This window comes from Cinclus cinclus, chromosome 24, assembly GCF_963662255.1.
Source record: "Cinclus cinclus chromosome 24, bCinCin1.1, whole genome shotgun sequence".
NCBI classification, from domain to species: Eukaryota; Metazoa; Chordata; class Aves; order Passeriformes; family Cinclidae; genus Cinclus; species Cinclus cinclus.
In genome coordinates, this window is record NC_085069.1 from 819,692 (window position 1) to 839,366 (window position 19,675).

General features: G+C 59.4%; 2 protein-coding genes across 8 annotated transcripts; one reads left to right on the forward strand and one right to left on the reverse strand.

Moving 5' to 3' along the window:
• Positions 1 to 1,340: 1,340 nt before the first annotated feature.
• On the forward strand, positions 1,341 to 15,963 carry SMARCD2 (SWI/SNF related, matrix associated, actin dependent regulator of chromatin, subfamily d, member 2). Of its 5 annotated transcripts, none has more exons than XM_062508190.1 (13): positions 1,341 to 1,573; positions 8,148 to 8,335; positions 10,374 to 10,416; positions 10,898 to 11,020; positions 11,347 to 11,466; positions 11,806 to 11,925; positions 12,758 to 12,859; positions 13,416 to 13,577; positions 13,765 to 13,862; positions 14,093 to 14,228; positions 14,324 to 14,446; positions 14,783 to 14,884; positions 14,985 to 15,963. In XM_062508190.1, exons 1-13 carry the CDS (start codon positions 1,418 to 1,420, stop codon positions 15,036 to 15,038), a joined length of 1,527 nt encoding a protein of 508 aa, XP_062364174.1. In that variant the 5' UTR covers positions 1,341 to 1,417; the 3' UTR covers positions 15,039 to 15,963. The 5 variants fall into 5 exon arrangements, with proteins under 5 accessions (XP_062364174.1, XP_062364176.1, XP_062364177.1 ...); XM_062508192.1 differs by having other exon boundaries at positions 8,151 to 8,335; XM_062508193.1 differs by having other exon boundaries at positions 1,342 to 1,573; positions 11,830 to 11,925.
• Positions 15,458 to 19,471, reverse strand: PSMC5 (proteasome 26S subunit, ATPase 5). Of its 3 annotated transcripts, none has more exons than XM_062508196.1 (13): positions 19,354 to 19,470; positions 18,814 to 18,885; positions 18,230 to 18,299; positions 18,017 to 18,114; positions 17,720 to 17,776; positions 17,416 to 17,646; positions 17,212 to 17,338; positions 16,943 to 17,133; positions 16,769 to 16,867; positions 16,560 to 16,670; positions 16,397 to 16,483; positions 16,094 to 16,149; positions 15,472 to 15,579 (listed from the first exon to the last, which is right to left on the reverse strand). In XM_062508196.1, exons 1-12 carry the CDS (start codon positions 19,390 to 19,392, stop codon positions 16,096 to 16,098), a joined length of 1,236 nt encoding a protein of 411 aa, XP_062364180.1. In that variant the 5' UTR covers positions 19,393 to 19,470; the 3' UTR covers positions 15,472 to 15,579; positions 16,094 to 16,095. The 3 variants fall into 3 exon arrangements, with proteins under 3 accessions (XP_062364181.1, XP_062364180.1, XP_062364182.1); XM_062508198.1 differs by having other exon boundaries at positions 15,473 to 15,574; positions 19,354 to 19,471; XM_062508197.1 differs by having other exon boundaries at positions 15,458 to 16,149; positions 19,354 to 19,471.
• Positions 19,472 to 19,675: the final 204 nt, after the last annotated feature.

The following is a 19,675-nucleotide window of genomic DNA, read 5'->3' on the forward strand; positions in this document are numbered from 1 at the left end:
GTCACCTGCAGCTGGGCTTGGCCTAAGCCCTTTGCCTGGGATATTGTGGTGAAGCCAGTGCAGGGGAATGTCACTGTCACTTTTCCTGCCCATGCTGGGGCCTTCACTGGACAGACAAGGACCGGCAGGACACAGACTGCCCCAAAATTCTGGAAACCCCCCCAAAACCACGGGAAAACTTACCGGGATGAGAGACAGCAACAGTGAGGGTGTGATGCCGGCCTGAGGATGGATTCAGCAGCTGAGGAATTCCGGGGCACAGAGTGGGCCCTGAGCAACTCTGAGTGCCCTGTGGCAGCAGCCAGAAATTCCAGCATTTCAGGATTTCACTGAGGGATACCAGCGGCTCAAATCGCCCCAGGACAGCGTTTTGTTGCGTATATTGAGGTGTCTGCCCTATCGAAGAGTTTTAGTGAAGGTTCAAGCCCGCTGTGGGAGCATCCCGGTACAGGTGCAGAGCAGGAGGATTTGGAAACACAGCACTAAACCCTCATTCTGTGCAGCCCCGCCAGGACTGAGGAATTTAACGGGAATTTGGGGTCCCTGCCAGGACTGAGGTATTTGACGGGAATTTGGGGGATTTTGGGGCTTTTGATCCGTCCCGACCGCGGAGCGCGCCCTGCAGCGCCTCCTGGCAGCCACACCGCGGGACAGCCGGGACCCCGGCACCACCGGGACACTGCGACCCCCGCACCCGCGTGTGCCGGAGATCCCCCGAAACCCCCAAGACTCCCCGCAGCCGCACGCACGCGTGTCTGTGACCACCGGCTTCTCACACCCACACCTGAGGTGTGCCCAGCTCCCCGTGACCCCTCCGTGTCCCCCGCACCTGCACACACGTGTGTGCAAACACTTCAGGTGCGAGCACACGAGCCCTCACCCCCTTAGGTGTGCAAACAGCCCTGCACATCCGTGTCACACACACGTGTTTGTACATACACGTTTATTTGCACACACGTGACGTGTACATCACACACGTTGACGTCACGCACTCTATTCGAGCTGGGGGCGGAGCTACCAGCTGTGCGCGCGGAGCAGTGGGCGTGACACAGAGGGGCGGGGCTAGAGGGCGGGGCGGAGCCTGGAGGTGGGGCGAAGCCTGAGGGTGGACCGGCGGGGCGCTGTCCGGGGGGCGGGGCGCTGTCCGGGGGGCGGGGCGCTGTCCGGGGGGCGGGGCGCTGTCCGGGGGGCGGGGCGCTGTCGGGGGGGCGGGGCGCTGCCCGGGGGGCGGGGCGCTGTCCGGGGGGCGGGGCGCTGTCCGGGGGGCGGGGCGCTGTCCGGGGGGCGGGGCGCTGTCCGGGGGGCGGGGCGCTGTCCGGGGGTGGCGGGCTCGGAGCCGTTCCCGTTCCGGCGCCGCCGCTCGGATCCGCCGCCGGGCCCTCCTCGGCCCGTCCTGTCCCGTCCCTGCGGTCCCGCCATGGCCGGGCGCGGCGCTTTCCCGCTCAGCCCGCTGCCCCCCGCGGCTGCCCCGTCGGCCCCGGGGCCCGGCACCGCCCTGCTGCGCGGCCCCAGCCCCGCGCCCTCCGCCGCCCCGGGCTACCGCGCCATGGGCCCGGCCGCCGCGCAGTACCAGGTGAGGCGCCCCGGGGTGGCGGGAGGGGCGCGGGGGCACCCAGGGGCTGGGGTTAGGGCCGGGCGGGCCGGCGGGGCCTTCCCGGGGCAGCGCGGCCGGGCCCGACCGGCATCGCCCGGAGCGGTCCTGACCCTCCCGGGACCCCCGGTGTGGCCGTTCTGCTGCTCTTCTTAGTCGAGACACCTCCTTCTTCCCCTACTCCCACTTTGCACCCTCAAAGCCCGGTAAAAGTTCGGCCGGGCCCGTCCCCTCCCTCAGCGTGTGAGTCGGGCCCGGGCCAGCGTCGCTCCCCTGGGGCCGTGACCCCGATCCGTCTCCGCAGCCACCCCGTCCCATCCCGTCCTTCACTTCCTTCCCATCCCCCGACACGAACCCGCCGGGAACACATTAGTGTCCTTGGCAAAGGCGGAGGTAACGCCTGCTGTGCAGGTGTAGCCTCGGAGTATTCTCGGTGTGTCCTCCGGAAGGACGAGAGCTTGGTTAGTGGTGGTGGAGGAGGAGAGCAGGCGCTCGGTAATGTTGGGGAAAGTAAATCAAAACAACGAGCAGCCCTCAAAAAGCACATGAAATCGCTTATTTTTCAGCCTGGCATCTTTTACAAGTGAATTCAGGAAGTAAGAACAGTGTTTGCAAGGGCCTGGAGGGACAGGAGTGGCTTCCCACTGCTCAGGGAAGGGGGAGATGAGTATTGGGAAGGAATTGTTCCCTGTGCATATGGGGAGAACCTGGCACAGGGTGCCCAGAGCAGCTGTGGCTGCCCCTGGATCCCTGGCAGTGCCCAACGCCAGGCTGGACATTGGGCTTGGAGCAGCCTGGGACAGTGGGAGGTGTCCCTGCCATGGCTGGGGTGGCACTGGGTGGGCTTTAAGGTCCCTTTCCACCCAAACCATTCCATGATTTTATGCTGTTGCAGCAGTAAGAAGTATGTCCTGACACACATTCCTGCTCCCCCTTGCACACCTGGCTTCCCAGTTCATTCCCAAACTCGTGCTGATTATTTTGGGAATGAGTTTTCAGGTGTAAAGCTCAGTTTTCCAGGCCGGCTGGAAATGGAGGAGCCCAGTTGTGCAACATGTTCTCCTGGGCTGCCACTGCCTCCTCCAGAACAGTGCCTCATTTGCATGATTTAAAACTCAGGAAATAAACCTAGCTCAGGGAAATTCTGGCTCCTTCACACAGGAGAAGGAAACAACTTCCTCCTGCAGCCTTCAAAGCACCAGAAAATGGTGTTGGAAGCTGAGCTGGCTGAGAGTGAGCCACTGGTAACTCGAGGCGGGGGCACTGCCTGACCTTCCATGTGCAGGGTGCAAAATCCAGCTGGGAAGCTGGAGCCAGCCGGGTAAACAGGCTGGCAGATGCTGCTTCCCCCACGGCTGGGACGGCAGCAGGTGTCCTGCCGGGAGCAGGGAGCGATGTCCCCGTGGTGATGTGATGTCCCTGGGCGATGTCCCCGGCACAGCAGGATCCAGGCCCTGAGCTGGTGTTGAATGGCCTCTCCCTGAGCCTAGGAAAGGAAAGGATCCAGAGGGTTGCCCTTTGTTTTGCAATTCCCAGGCTGAGGAAAACAGCCCCTCCCATCCCTGCCATGCCCCCAGGGCTTGGTTCTGTCCCAGTTTTAGGAAGAGCTGCGTTGTTTGGGCACCAGGAGACAGAAGAGGCCCTGGCTAGGCCAGTGAGGGTTTAAGGGCTCTAATCTTGGGATTATTAAACATATGATCGTCCTTTGGACATCCTTGTGTCTTGTGTGCCTGCTGGGCATTTCCTGGCAGCCCAGGCAGGGAATCCAAGGGGCTCCTTTGGTGGGAGCTGATGTTTCCAGAGCAGCCAGGGGCTGGTGCCATGCCTGGGGCAGGAAGGAGAGGCCTTTTTCCAGGAGTAGGAAGATCAATTATGGTGGGGGGTATGGGCAGATCCCCCACCCTGATCCCTCTCCCTCCCCCTGCAGCAGCCAGGATGCCCAGGCTGAGCCCCAGCCACCAGCTTCCATGGAAGTTCAGCAGGAAGGAGCCTTCCTATTTTTTTCAGGTGCTGGTTTCAGGTTTAGGAGAGTTTCTCCCAAGTTTTGGGATTAATACCATGGCGTGAAGCAGCATGGATCCGTGTGGGATGAGAACTTGGAGTTCAGCACTCTGGCCTTGCAGTTACCCCCAGCTGATGCTTCCCTGGTGCAGAATTAGGTCCCCATTAAATGGATTTTATTGGCGTGTGTTGGGAAGACAGAGCCTGGATTCCCTGGGCCAGGGGGCTGCTGCAGCCTGAGAGCTCCCAAACCAGGAAGCAGTTCTGTGATCCTGTCCCTGGGCAGATGGCAGTGGGAAGGAAAGTCGTGCTTCACAGAGAAGTCCATGGAGGCAGCAGGACAGAGGAGCTGAAGTGTGGAATGTTGTGCCAGGTGAAACTGGGGAGGCCTGGGCATGCTGGAGAGGGTGTAGTGCAGGAGAATTCCACCCCTTTGGGAGCAGGGAGAGCAGTGTTCTGTTCATGGAGTGGTTGTGACTGGCTTGGAGGGGGCCAGGGGAGAACAGCCAGGGCTGGAGCTGTTCCAGAAAGCTGCTTGTGCTGGATAACCCCACCCTTCCCAAGGGAGAAGCTTTCCAAGGCAGGTTTCATCAGAGCTGGGGCCTGGAGCTGCTTCCAGCACTGATCCAAAGCAGATGGACACTGTCCTTTGGAGCAGGGGGAGGAGGGCAGAGTGAGCCCAGGCACACTCTGCTGCTCCTGGGAAACGTGACAGGAAAGGGGGAACAACAACTCCTCCAGAACTGCTGCTCCTTCTGCTTCCACAGGGCCTTCCTGGGAGTCCTCGAGGCCATCCCTGGGAAGTTTGGCCCTGCAGGAATAGCACCGGCATGGTTTGGACCAGGCCCATCTCTGCTCCTCCCCAGAGCCTGCTGCAGCTCCCAGGAGGAGCCAACACCTTTGTTCCTTGTTCCTGCTGCTGTTCCTGCCCCTGTGGTATCTGAATTGCTGTGATCTCTCTTTTCTGTGCTCTGGAACAGCCAGGGCTCCAGCTGCAGGGCTGTGGACAGGCAGGTTTGTCCAGCCCAGAACAGCTCTGCTGCTGCTGGAGACATTCCAGGATGTCCTGGATCTGCTGGGGGCTTGTGCCTGTGCTGTGGTGTTCTCCCTTTGATTTACCACTTCCTCATGTTGGCTTTACAGCTGAGATCTGGCTCCTGGAGCTCCTCCTGTTTCAAAGACAGAAGTTTTCCAAGTGTGGGGGAATTTGGGGGCTGGCAGGGAGCTGCAGCAGCAGCATCTCCCTCCCAGCTGAAGGTCTGTGCCAGCACCAACCCGGGCTCTCCCTGGCACTTTCCCAAGAGAGATTTGCTCACAGATAAGGAGGAACAAAGGGGAAAATCACCCTTTTGGGATGTGTGGGGGGCTCATCTGATCGAAATCCAAAGGCCTGAGCAATATAGCTCTCCTGGAGCCCAACCCATGTGGAACTGGAATCCTGTTTGAACAGGGACTGTTTCTGTATCCCGATGGGAAGTGATGCTGCCTGGGCACGAGGGGAGGAAGTTGCAGGAAGAGCTCTTGGTGCTGGGCCAGGCTCTGCTCCAGAGCCTCGGGCAAGGATGGATGTGGGCTCTGGCTCCCTATCTCCATGTCAGTGTGCAGAGCTGGATCCTGGAGCAGGACAGCACCGGTGTGGGGAGGAGCCTTCCTCCCTGGCTGGCGAGGTTCAGGGAAGAGTCAGGATCCTGGGAGGGACATGAAGAGGCTCTGGAACTGTTTGCAGAATTGCTGCTTTGCCTCAAGTTCTCTCTCCAGCCCAGCTTCTTCCTGCATATCCATCCTGGGATTTATTACTTCTCCTTTCTGCTACCAGCCCCCAATTTCTGGGCTGCCCTTCCTCAAGAAGAGGCTTTTGGCCGGCTTAGAGGCTCCTGCCATGCCAGCAAATATCCCGCAGGAATCCTTCCAGCCTCCTGTTGGATTCAGCCGGGGCCGATTCGAGTGGAGCTGCCCCAGGGCTGTGTGGTGACCTGGGCTGAACCCCGAGCACAGCCCTGTCCCTGGCAGGGAGCAGACACGAGCTGTGTGCTGTCCTGCTTCCAGAGGCTCTGCAGGGAGGGCTGGATGGGATCCAGGCTGTTCCTCGAGCTGAGCTTGCAGGGTTTGTCCTTTGTCTGCCCCTCTGAGGGGGAGGGGACAGGACAGGCCCCATCAGTGGCAAAGGGACAGGGGGTGCTGGGCAGGAATGAGCTCCTGCTTGGAGCTGGTTTAATCAAATTTCCAGAGTTTAAACCCTCTGCATCCTGGGATTTCCAGGCTTTCCAAAAGGTGCTGGAGACAGGCTTCACCCCGGGGCTGTGGTGCTGCTTCCTGGCTTGGCTGGAAGTTTAGGCTGGACTTGTGTGAGAAGGGTTTGGGAGCCTTTGAGGGCAAGTCTGCCCCAGGCACTGGTGACTGGTTGAGTCAAGAGGCTTTCTGCTGCAAATTTGAAAATACTGAGAGTAAATTGAGAGGAAAAAAAATCCCTGTGGAGGGTTCTGCCCTCCCCTAATTGCTCATCCAGGCAATCCAGTGTGCATCCTTGGTGGGCTGGAAGTCGCTCCCCAGGCAGCTGAGCTGTGGCTGATGGATCTCAGATGGTTTGGGAGGTGGTGTTGAAGTTAGTGACAAATCTGTATCTTGTGTTGAACCTCTCTCTGCCCATGGAATTGTCTCAGTGGAGCCCTGGAAAGAGCAGCTGGACACACAGGAGACCTTGCCCAAGGATGTGGAGCAAAGATTCTCTGAAGCCTCCAAATCTCTCATTTCAGGGATAGATCCAAAATGTGCTCCATGGAGTGGCTGAGGTACGGAGGGGAGACCTCAGGGCTGCCCTGGCCAATGGACAGGAGCTGGGCATGGCTGGGTCAGCTCCAGGCAAGCTCCTGACAGCATTCCCATGGCAGGGAATGTCTCTGTAGCTGTGGAACCTCCTTGTCCTTCCAGGCACTTAAAAAGCACCCGGGCAAGGTTTCCCTGGGAGTCATTTCCTGCTCCTGGTGACTCCTGGGGTCTGCACTGAGCTGCCCTGGGGACCCAGGAATTTCAAATTAAAGGTTTCCCAGCTCCTTCTGGGGTTTCTCTGCTCTCCAGAAGTCCTGTCAGGTGTCAGCACAGGTTTGGGTTCCACAGGGTTTCCCCAGGCCTGCTGGAGCTGAACTGCAGAACATTGACTGTGGTTTGTTGTGTTACACAGGGTGTGGGTCTGCCCAGCCCTGCCACAACGGATTTCTTGATAAACCCAAAGAAACTGGGCCCTGGCCTCATGGTTTTGGCACAAAAAGGTGCTGCTGGTAAAAGTCACGAGTTGTGCAAATGGGGCTGAGCAGGAGGGGAGGAACATCTGGGAGCTGGGAGGAGGAAAAAGGAGCCTCCTGCCCTGGGGAAGGGCGGGTCAGAGGCCGGCTCTGGAGTTGCTGCTTCAAAGGCTCTGGAGCCCTGTGTGGTTGTTGTGTAATGGGCTCAGCCTGGGCCAGGGGGAGGGGGGGGTTTAGAGCTTCCACGTGCAGCACTAATCCTGGGGCCCTCCTACTGCCCTGATCCTGCTTGAAACACACTTCTTCTCCTGGGATCTGCCACTGGCAGAGGCATCAGGAGCGGTTCAGACTCTTGGGTTTGTGTTTATCAGCTTTTCATGGAGGTGGGGGTGTTTTCTGGGGTTTTTTAGGCTGCAGCTCCATCAAACTAACCCCTGCTACAGCTCTGAGCTGTGGAGGGGAGGCCAGCTGCATCACCCTCTTGCATCCAGGCTTTGCTCCCAGATGTCTCCCTGTGTGCAGGGAATGAGGTGTTTCCTTGGCTCCCTGTCCTGCAGGGCTGTGGAGATGTCCTGGCACGTCAGGAGCCTGGGGCAGGGCAGAAATGTTGTTCTGCTGGCTTGGTGGCTCTCCCAGCCTCCCACCTTGGCAGGGGGAGCTGAGGATCAAAGGATCCCAGGAAGCTGCTGGATCACAAGGTGGAGCAGGGTGGCGCAGAAGGGGTGGCTGGTGGGTCCTGGGGGGCTGGGACTGATTGTCCCCGGGGGTACAACCTGGTGGCACCTGAGTCACCAGTGGGTGCTGTCAAATCAGTGCTCTATGGTGCAGAGGGGCTGCCAGGGCTGGGACCCCTTGGGGTTGTGTCGTGTTTCCCAAATTCCCTGTGAGTGTCTGTGGAAGGGGAAGAATGGGAGGTGGCTGCTGACAGGGGGAAGCTCCTGCCTCCTCCATCCCTCACTTCCTTCCTGCCTGTGGGAGGAAGTGGGATTGCCCTGCTCCCCCCTGTTGTGCTGCTCTCCAGGGAGGAACCCACGAGGTCCCCGGGGTGGGAACATTGCAGTGTCCTCATGCTGCTGCAGCTGTGGTGTGGTGGCACAGGGCCGCTAGCCTGACTTTGGCTGCCAGGCCAGGCTTCCCTGGACTCCATGGCTTCTCCTCCTTTTCCTGCTTTCCCATCACTTCCTGCTGCTGCAGCTCCTGCTGTCATTCCCTGCTCCCTGCCCTGGCCCACGATGCACCCCCGGGAAGAGATGGCACCGAGGGTGGATGGCACCGTGGCCAGGGTCCTGTGTAACCCCTGCGTTCCTGTTTTCCAGCAGCGCCCCGGCATGCCCCCCGGGGGCAGGATGCCCATGGCAGGGCTGCAGGTGGGACCCCCGGGAGCTCCCCCGTACGGAGCAGCGACCCCGCTGAGGCCCGGCCTGCCCCAGGCCATGATGGATCCCTTCAGGAAGCGCCTGCTGACTCCCCAGGCACAGCCACCCATGACCACCCCCAGGAGAGGGTAAGGGCTGGAACGTCCCATCCAGGAAGGATTCCCATGGGAGGATGGGGGGTCCTGCTGGGTCCCGGCTGCAGTTCCTAAAATCACAGAACGGGTGGAGTGCAAGGACCTTAAACCTCATCCAATCCCACCCCAGGACATCTTCCACTATCCCAGGGTGCTCCAAGCTCCTTGAATATTTCCAGGCCTACCACACTACTCTGTGCTGGCAGGAAGCTGCATCCCTGCTGCTCAATGAATCCAGGTTATGCTTCACCTCGTGTTTTCCATCTGAAATGAGCCAGGAGCTGCTTTGTTCAAACCAGGCACAGCAATTCTGTCCAAACAGGATCTTTCGCTGGGAAACTTCTCCAGAACACAGGAGAGCCATGTTTTGGAAATACCAATATAAATACCAGTATAGGTACCAATATAAATATAAATAATATCTGACATAAATGTAGATATCAATGACATGTCACTGCAGATACAGAGCTGTAAAAAAAATGAATGTAATTCCACTCAGGACAGGACACCAGGACTGTGTCCAGTCGGTGTTTGAATCTCTTTAAGACCCCAAAGCCTCTCCAGATCCCTAATCAAGTGTGTCTCAAGTGCCACAGTTCCTGTCCTGTTGCAGGCTGGGAAGGGTCCAACAGGGTTTTCTTCCTGCTGGAGCTTGGGAGTTGGATATTTTGGGATGGGCGCAGAGATCCCTCAGTTTGCAGCTTCCCCTCACTCTGATCTCCACACCAGGAACCAAAGATGCTCGTGGAGTCCCCATCAGCAGCTCCTGAGGGTCTTCCTTGTCCTCCCAGGGATCCCTGGTAGCTCTGGCAGGCACAGAAGTGGCTGGAAGTGTGGGATGGGGCTGGCAGATTTTAGGGATGCTCCCTGGAGCTGTAGTCAGGGCAGGACTCTTTCTTTGGGCTCTGCCAGCAGCTCCTTGCTGATTCACAGCCCTGCTGATCCCTCTCTATGGGAGCTTTGTGGTTCCTACAATCTCCAGGCGGGATCCCTTGGTGATCACGGATTCTCAGGTCCCATTCCTTTCCCTTGCAGCTCCATTGTCTCCCTGATCCCTCCTGGGGCATCCCAGCACTGCGCAGCAGGAGTGAGCTGGGGCAGGGCACAGGGAGCAGCCTGGCACCCACAGGGACATCTGAGCCATCCCGAGCTGGGGACTGGGATCAGGCACCAGCTAGGCTCAGGTGGCTGGGCATTCCCTGCTCCCAGCCAGCAGATCAAGGGATTAGGAGCTGCCAGCTGCTCTGGGCTGTCCAGACCCTGCGGGCAGGAAGGGTTGGATGGGGCAAGAATTGCTCCAAAGCAGGGCTCTGAACTCTCCTTGAGTGTTTTCCTGGACCATCCAGTGTCCTCCTCCTGTGTGATCCTGCTGTTCCACATGCAGCTGGAGAAACAGGAATTCCCTGTGCTGCTGGACTCTGCCCCATCTCCCATGCAGGGAAGCAGGAGGAGAGCATTCCCTGCTGTGCCAGGCTCAGCAGGAGCTTGCTGGGCACTGGGATGGGCTTGGGGTGATGGGAATCTGCAGTGGGCAGGATTGAATCCAGCCAAGGTGGATTTTCCCAGATTACAGCCCCACCACAGCAGAGTTTGGTTTCCGCTGGGTTTAAGGGAGTTCCTGGCAGTGGCTTTGATTTGGAGCACTGCAAGAATGGGACGGCTGCTTTCAGAGGGGAAATTTGAGAAATCTGTCCTGCAGCCCTGGCTTTGCCTTGTTAATGCCTCCACTTGCTCCAGGGTTTTGTGGATTTCCTTCCCTGGTGTCAGGCTCCAACATCCAACAGCTTCCCCCCAGGAATATCCTGAGTGGGAATAGACCCCCAGTCCCACCCCTGGCCTTGCACAGACACCCCAACAATCCCATGTTGGGAGCATTGTCCAAACACTCCTGGAGCTCTGACAGCCTCAGGGCTGTGACCATTCCCTGGGGAGCCACGGCAGTGCTCAGCACCCTCTGGGGGAAGAACCCTTCCCAGCATCCATCCCTGCAGTGGGGTGTTCTGTGGGAGCTGTAATTTTCCCTGTTTCCCAGGGTGAAGAGGAGGAAGATGGCTGATAAGGTGCTGCCACAGAGGGTGAGTGTTACCTCAGCCCAGGGGACAGAGCTGAGCTGCTGCAGGGGTTGGGGGGGATCCCCACAAAGGGAGGATCCCCCTGAGTTCCCTCCTGCCCACTGGGAATCTGTTCAATCCCAAACCACCCTGGAATGTTTCTGTCTCTCCCTCTGGCATGGCAGGAGAGGGTTGGGGTGGGGTTGGACTCTGAGCAAGTGAGGGGCAGGAATGGAGTGGGATGGAGATCTCAGGAGGTCTCTAAGAGTCCCTCTTGAGATTCCAGGGTTCCATTCCATGCTGGAACGCCAGGAATGCAGCTGGGAACAGCGACGGACTCCAGACTGATTTGGGCAGACCATACCTGGCCCTTTGCAGGGCTCCAGACTGGGTTTATAATAAGAACTGGGTGCTGGACTTACCACCTGGTGTCTCCCAGGCTGTTGGGGCTGTGGGGGGTTCCAGCCCATCCCAGCACACTGGGATTGACCATTCCTGTGTCCAGATCCGGGAGCTGGTCCCAGAATCCCAGGCCTACATGGACCTCCTGGCCTTTGAGCGCAAGCTGGACCAAACCATTGCTCGGAAGAGGATGGAGATCCAGGAGGCCATCAAGAAACCCCTGACAGTGAGTGGGGGGCTGGGAGGGGGGCTGGAAATAATGGATTCATGGAATCCATAAGGTTGGAAAAACCCTCTGAGGTCATCAAGTCCAACCATCGCCCAAAGCCGTGTGCTCAAGTGGAATATCTGCACGTTTCTGGGACACTTCCAGGGATGGGGGATTCCACCTCTGCCCAGGACAGCCCATTCCCATGTTTTACAACCCTTTCCATGGCTAAATTTTCCCTAATATCCAATCTAAACTTCCCCTGAGGCCGTTTCCTCTGATCCTGCCATGGAGATGGGTCCCCTCTCACTCCATCCATCCCTCTCTCTGTTCCCATCCCACAGCAAAAGCGGAAGCTCAGGATTTACATCTCCAACACCTTCACCCCAGCCAAGGAGGAAGGAGAGGGGGGGGAGCGTGTGGCCTCCTGGGAGCTCCGTGTGGAGGGGAAACTGCTGGAGGATGTGAGGATCCAGCAGGGATGGAGGGAGGAACACTGGTCTGTCAGGAGCATCCAGAAGGGAGGGAGGGAGGATCTGGTCTGTCAGGGTCCAGGAGGGATGGAATGGTGCTGGTGGGAGGAGCTCTGGTCCATCAGGACTCAGGAAGGATAAATGATAGTGGACGGAGCAGCACTGGTCCATAACCATCCAGGACGGATAAGGAGGTGGTGGGAGCACTGGTCCATAAGGACCCAGGAGAGAAGGAGTGATGGTGGGAGGAGGAGCCCAGCATCCAGGAGGGATGAGGAGGTGCTGGGAGCACTGGTGCTGTGCTGAGAGCTCAGCTGGATTTCGGATCAGGAATCTCTGCTGCCCTGTCTGCAGCCCAGCAAGCAGAAGAGGAAGTTCTCCTCCTTCTTCAAGAGCCTTGTGATTGAGCTGGACAAGGAGCTCTACGGGCCAGACAATCACCTGGTGGAGGTGAGGTGGGAAGGGATCCCAGGGGGAAATGGGGGCATGGCCCTGCTGCTCCCCCTCAGATGCTCAGCTCCCAACCCAGGGCCTGTCCTGCTGGGAGAGGGGCTTGAGCAGGTTTTTGGGGCTGGGGGCAGTGCCAGGCCATCCATGGGGACCATGCTCTCCTGCTTTCCCAGCTCAAGTTTAGGGATGCATTCTGTTCCCTGCCAGAACTGAGCTCTGACCCCTCGGTCCAGGCCTTCAGCCAGAGCTGGAGCTGTGGTGTGTGGGGGCAGGGACATGGCTCCAGGGGCAGCTTTCCCCCCAGCCTGGCATAGGTGGGTGCTGATGTGGGAAGGATTTGCCCTCCTGCTTGTCCCTGAGCTGGAGGGTCCTTGGGGGGATGGGGGGGTGGGTTAAGCCATGCCTGGGAGAGGGATCAGATCTTTTTTGGGTGTTCCTGCCTCGAGCTCTCTCTACACCCAGCTCATGCTTTTGCATGAGTCCTGGGAGATTCTGTGGAGAGGCTGAATCCCCTTCCAGGGAGGGTTGGGAGCAGCTCTGGTGCACAGTCCCTGCAGGATTGATCGAGAAGCTGTGGGAGCCCTGGACCCCAAGCACTCAGGGCTGCAACTGTCCCAGTCCATCCCAGTGCTGGAGCACATCCCAGGATGGGATGGACTGGGAGAGCTCTGAGCTGCCACCACTGGGATCAGGAGCTGCCAGGGGGTGCCTCAGGCTGTGTGGCTGTGCCAGACCCTGCCCAGAGCCGCAGCCCAGCTCTGCACACACAGACCCTGTTGGCAGGTGGCTTCCATGGCCTTGTCCCTCACAGTGTCCCCATTGTCCCTCACAGTGGCACCGGATGCCCACAACTCAGGAGACCGATGGCTTCCAGGTGAAGCGTCCTGGGGATGTCAATGTGAAGTGCACCCTGCTGCTCATGCTGGACCACCAGGTATGGCCTGGGGTCACCTGAGGAGCAGCCAGGGCTGGGGATGGGCTGGAACAAGGGCTTTGGATGAGGGTTTGGGGATGCAGGGATTGAAAGGAGCATGGGCAGCTCTGGGCATGGACCTGCAGTGACACAGGGCCTGTGGGAGACACTCCTGAGGGCCAGACTGACCTCCCCCCCCCCCCCCTCCATCTTCTCTGGGCAGCAGGAGGAATTTCTCAGTGGCAATGGAGTTAAAAACTGGGACATGGCCTTGGATGAGGGTTTGGGGGATGCAGGGATCAAGAGGTGCACAGGGAACTCTGGGCATGGAGCTGCAGTGACACAGGGGCTGTGGGGGACATTCCCAAGTGCCTCTTCTTTGGGCAGCAGGAGGAATTTCTTCATGGAAAGGGAGTTAAAAACTGGGACGGGCTGCCCAGAGAGTGGTGGAGTCCCCATCCCTCCAGCTGTCCCAGGAGCAGCTGGGCATGCAGTGTACAGGACAGGGATGGGTCAGAGGTTGGGCTTTGTTCTGGGAGGGTTTTTCCATCCTGGCTTACCCTGGCTGTCCCTGCAGCCCCCCCAGTACAAGCTGGACCCACGGCTGGCCCGGCTGCTGGGGGTGCACACCCAAACCAGGGCCAGCATCATGCAGGCCCTGTGGCTGTACATCAAACACAACAAACTGCAGGATAGCCACGAGAAGGAGTTCATCAACTGCAACCGCTACTTCCGCCAGGTACCTGCACATTCCCACCTCATCCAGCTGGGAAAAGCCTCTCCCCGGCTCCCACAACCCCTCCAGGCTCTGGTTGTGCCCCTTCCCTGGGCTCTGGGTTGTACCACCAGCATGGGATGCCCCACCTGGCTGCACAGGTGAGGGGAGACCCTGCCATGGATGCCAAAGGTTCTGCTTTGCCCCACAGATCTTCAACTGTGTTCGCATGCGCTTCTCCGAGATCCCCATGAAGCTGGCAGGGCTCCTGCAGCACCCAGACCCCATCATCATCAACCACACCATCAGGTGGGGGCATAATGTGGGCACAGGCCCTGAGGGGCTCTGGGGGCTGGACACTGGGTGGGCAGTGCCCCCAGGGCTGGGGGTGCAGGAGGCTTTGAAGTCTCCAGCCTGAAGGACCAGCATGAGTCACCTGGGAGGGGAAGAACCACCAAATTTGAGGGTTCTTGGGGCACTGGTGTTGCTGTCGGGGTCCATCCACCCCCAGCCAGGTCTCCCTAACCACATTCCCCCAGTGTGGACCCCAATGACCAGAAGAAGACGGCCTGCTACGACATTGATGTGGAGGTGGACGATCCCCTCAAAGCCCAGATGAGCAATTTCCTGGCCTCCACCACCAACCAGCAGGAAATCGCCTCCCTGGATGCCAAGGTGGGAGGGGACACTGCCAGGGGACAGCCCTGCAGGTGGGGACAGCCGTGTCCTGTTGGAGGACACAGCTCCTCTGACCTCTGTCACCTCCCCAGATCCATGAGACCATCGAGTCCATCAACCAGCTGAAGACACAGAGGGATTTCATGCTGAGCTTCAGCAACAACCCCCAGGATTTCATCCAGGAATGGATCAAATCCCAGAGGAGGGACCTCAAGGTAAAGAGGAACAATTGCTAGGGAGGTTTGGGAAAAATTTCTTCAAGGAAGGGGCTGTCCAGCACTGGCACAGCTGCCCAGGGCAGTGGTAGAGTCCCCATCCTTGGAGAAGTTTACAGCCAGGGAAGTGGCTCTTGGGGACAGGGGTCAGCACTGAACATGGTGCTGGTAGGGTAAGGGTTGGAGGTCTTCTCCAACCTTAACAATTCCAAGATTCTGAAGTCCTGGGCCTGGGCTGAGTGAGAGGCTGGGAGGGGCCTGGGTTCATCGTGGAGCTCAGGAAGGGTCTGGATCCCTCGTGGAGCTCACTGCTAGTGCCAGTCCTGTTTGGGTCAGATCATCACGGATGTGATTGGGAACCCCGAGGAGGAGCGGCGGGCAGAGTTTTACCAACAGCCCTGGGCGCAGGAGGCCGTGGGCAGACACATCTTTGCCAAGGTGAGCTGGGGGTGGGGACAAGGTTGGGATGGCAGTGACAGATCCCTTGGGACACCGGTAGTGTCCCCTGTCCCTCCCTGACCCGCCCTGGTGTCCCCAGGTCCAGCAGCGCCGGCAGGAACTGGAACAAGTGCTCGGGATCCGCCTCACTTAAGGCGGGCAGGGCCCGGGGGCCACTCCTGCCCCGCTGCCTGAGCCGGTACCGACTGGAAGCCACAGCACTTGCACAAACCCGATGTGCCTGGAGGGATGGGAGCCCCCCGGGCCGAGCACAGCGGGGTCCCCGCTCCCCCCAAGCCCCTTCAGCCTCCTTCGCTTTGCATCGCAACTCTCCCAGCGCAGCCCCCGCGGGTTTCCCTCTCCTCCCGCTTCCAAAAGTCCTCCGGGAGCCGGGAAGCGCTGCCCATACCCAGGGGGAGGAGCTGCCAGCCCACCCCGAGCCCAGCAGGCCCCTCCCGCCCCTCTTCAACCAAAGTTCGTCATTCCAAACGCCAGCTCCCCCCGGCCCCCCGACGTTTTGCACTATTTTTGTGAACAGGTTTTATATAAAAAAAAACAAGACAAAAAAAAAAAAACCACGGAAAAAAGGCAGCATTTTGTACAGTGGGTTTGTATTTGATTAATTAATTAATATATTGAGTTGCTCTTCCTGCACTGGGCTTCTGCAGGGGCTCGGGGAGGATCCCACGGCTGCTCTGGGGATACAGAACCGAGGGTTGGGGTTCAGTTTGTGACAATCAGTTTATTCCTTCCCCCACCTCTGTTTTACATAATCCCATAATTAAACACTTGTCCTGACAAGGTTTGGCAGCAGAGGGGGTGGCCCTGCCCCAGGAGCCTGTGGCCAGTGGGAGCATGGGGGCACCAAGAACTGGAGATACGGGGAGGTGGGAGGGAACCACGGGGACAGTGCCACCTCTGCCACCCCCACTGAAGTGCCTTTGCCCCCCCTGCAGGCTCCTGAGGTGGGGGTGGCGTTTACAGATTCCCAGGGCTGGGCTCAGGGGTCCCTGCTCTGCCTCTTGTGTAACCTGTTTTTGTCTATTTTGGATCTTTTCTAATAAAAGCAGTTAGCAGCAGTTCTGTGGGGTGTGTGCTGTGTCCTGCAGCTCTGGGGGTGTGCAGTGTCCTGCAGTCCCCAACTCAGTGCCCAGGCCTGGTCACAGCAGCTCTTTATTGACAACACAGAGAGAACAGCTCTGGCCTCACCTTTACTTCCACAGCTTCTTGATGGACATGTTCTTCTCACTGTCCTTCTGCATCACCTGGGGGGAGGGTACAGGGGTGGGTCCAACATTCAGCGCCCAAGTTGGGTGTTAATTACCCCAAAAACTCCCCAAGACCAAGTTTCAGCCCTGCACCGGGAGGGCGCAGCAGCCTCTGTCCAACCAGGTCCTGTGCCCCAGCAGCCTCTCCCCTGTCACTCACATACTGAAAATCCCAGTTTGTGCTCCTGGCAACCACCAATCAGGACACTTGGTGCCCTCGTGTCACCTCTCCCCTGGCACCCACCTTGGCCACGGCCATTTCAAAGTCCTCCTGTGTGACATGCACCCTCCTCTCCCTCAGTGCATACATCCCTGCCTCTGTGCACACCCCCTGAGGGGACAAGAGAGGAACATCAGTCAGTGCCCTCCAAGCTGCCAGCCCCATGTCCCCAGAGTCCCTGGCTCACCTTCACCTCAGCCCCCGACGCCCCTGGCATCAGCTCCGCGATTTTCCGCAGGTTGATGCCCCGGGTCAGATTCATCTTCCGGGAGTGGATCTTGAGGATGTCTAGGCGGGCCTGGAGCAGGGGAACAGGGAGGGTTGGAGCCCAGGAATGGCTCCCATGGAGAGAGCAGGGAGAGCAAGGACAGGGGCAGCTGGGGGTGGCTCTGGTACCTCCTCATTCGGAGGGGGAAACTCGATTTTTCTGTCAATGCGGCCGGGACGCAGCAGGGCCGAGTCCAGGATGTCGATCCTGTTGGTGGCCATGATCACCTGCACAGGGGACAGCTGTCACCACCCTGGGCAGCGTGGGGCAGGCAGGGCCTCAGGCACAGTTGGTCCCTGTACCTTGATGTTCTTGGTGGCCTCGAAGCCATCGAGCTGGTTGAGAAGCTCCAGCATTGTGCGCTGCACCTCACTGTCCCCGCCCGAGCCGCCCTCCAGGCGGGAGGAGCCGATGGAGTCGATCTCGTCCATGAAGATGATGGAGGGCGCGTGTTCCCGGGCCATCACAAACAGCTCCCGCACCATACGGGCCCCTGGAGGGCACAGGGCTCAGCCTGGCCCTGAGCCCACCCAGCCCTGAGGGCCCCCAGAGCCAACCCCTGCCCTGTTACCTTCCCCGATGAACTTCTGCACGAGCTCGGAGCCGGACACACGGATGAAGGTGCAGTCGGTGTGATGGGCCACAGCCCTGGCCAGCAGGGTCTTCCCTGTGCCGGGGGGGCCATAGAGCAGCACCCCCTGGAACGGCCACGTGGCACCTTAGAGCCTGCCTGTGGACAGGGGCAGCCCAGGGACTCCCCCAGAGCAGCACTTGCCTTGGGCTGGGCGATGCCCAGCGCCTCAAAAAGCTCTGGGTGCTTCACGGGCAGCTCGATGACCTCCTTGATCTCTTTGATCTGCTTGTCCAAGCCCCCAATCATCTCATAGGTAGAGTCTGGGACCTTCTCCACCATCATGAGGGACACGAGTGGGTCCACCTTGTTGGGCAGAATCTTGTGCAGGGTATAGCTGTCATTGCGCAGGGCCACACGGCAGTTGGGGGTCACCTGTGGGGAGAGCACTGGGGGGATGGGTATTCCTGCCAGCCCTGAGGACCCCATGCAACCCTGGGGCACTCACATCATTGATGTCAATGTTCTTGTCCACATCCACCACAAACTTTCCCTCTGGGTGCACCTGGAAAAGAGCAAATACCCCCAGGAGTTGTTCTGCTGGGAATTCCCTCCTGAGGGACAGCCACATAGCCTGGAAGGAGTAGGAACCAGGAGATCCAAACCCACCAGACACCTCAGGGCAGCCCTAGGCCCAGCAGAGCCATCTGCTCCACATCCCTGAGCTGTCCCAACCCCTGTGGTGATATAGGGCAGACCCCCAGCTCCCCCAGCCCTGTTACCTTGGGGAAGCTCAGCCTCATACCTTGACTAGCACCTTCTTCTTGTCCATGGCTCTCACCACCTCTCCCACATAGGATCCCTGCTCCTGCAGGAGCTGCAGCTCCTCCCGCAGCAGCCGCACTAGCACAAAGACAGGGACAGCTTAGCACCAGCCCTGGGGGCTGCAGCCCCCCAAGCCCAGCCCAGAGTCCCCAGCCCAAGCCCCAGGTGAGCAGGAGGAGGCTTCAGGCCCTACCCTTGGCATTGAGCTCGTTCCTCTGCGCCTGCAGCCGCCGCAGGTTCTGGCTCTTCTCGTTCACAATAAGCTAAAGGGGAAAGGCTTTGCTAAGTGGGCTTGGGATCACCCACACCCAGCAGCACAGCTTTTAGCAAGGAACCATGGAATGCTTTGCATTGGAAAAGATGCTAAAGCTCATATCATTCTGCCCCCTGCCATGGGCAGGACACCTTCCACTATCCCAGGCTGCTCCAAGGCCTGTCCAGCCTGGGCTGGGACACTTCCAGGGATCCAGGGTCAGCCAGAGCTGCTCTGGGCATCCTGTGCCAGGGCCTGCCCACCCTCACAAAGAACAATTTCATCTCAATATCCCACCTAACCCTGCCCTGTGGCAGCCGGGACCGTGACCTAGACAGGGACAGCACGTCAGCCAGGGGCAGCAGTATTCCCAGCACAGAGCACAATCCCACCTCGTGTCCCCAGAGCCCTCAGGGAGGACCCTACCTGCCCCCACCCCCTGGGACATGGATAGGGACACGACCACACCATTCTAGCTAGAAGCACAGTGACACTGTTTCAGTGTCCCCTGCAGCTGTACTCACCTGCAGCTCCTCGATCTTGGACAGGTAATACTGCCGGAGCCCCGAGCCGCCTTTCCCGTCGTCCATCTCCATCTGGGACAACAGAGCTCAGCAGCCTCCGACATCCCCGCCCATCTCGGGGTTGCCTTGCAGGGCCCCGACTCCCCCATCACCACTGCCAGGCCGGATCCTGACTTCTCTTTTCCCTCCTTCCATGCTCTTTTCCCAGTCCACAATTCCCGCTCCCCCCCGGGTTCTGAGCGTTCCTTTCCCTTCCCTCAGTCCCTTCCCGATTCCCCCATGCCGAGTCCTGCGTCCCCCGTGTCCCGTGCTCCCAGCGGTGGCCAGAGCAGCTCCAGCTCCCGTTCCCTGCGAGACCCCGGCCCCGATCCCGATCCCGTCCCGCCTCTCAGGCCCCGCCGAGTCACGGCGCTTCCAGGCCCAGAGCAGCCCCTGCCGGCCGCAGCAGAGCCCGGAGCAGTACGGTACGCCCCAAGTCCCTCCCGGAGCCCCGTCGGTTCATCCCCAGCCTGGTCCCGTCCGATCCCGTCCCGTCCCAACCTGCTCGGGCCCGTCCCACGCCATCTTCTCCGCCGGCATCGGACCCCAACAAAGATGGCAGCCACCAACTTCCTCTGCCCGGCCTCTACATTCTCGGCGTGATGGCGTCACTTCCTCTTCCGAAAAAGTGCCCCTCAGAGTTACTATGCGCATGCGCCGTGGTGGATTACTCGTGTCGGCGCTACGCCGCCATCTTGGAACGGTCAAAGGTGATTTCTCCATATTGGAAAGCATCGAAAGGGAAGGACAGAGTTGTGATCGCGCCACCGAGCGGGGAGTTATTGTTTCCCGTGCCTCCGAGGAGACCCGTCCTTCTTCCGCC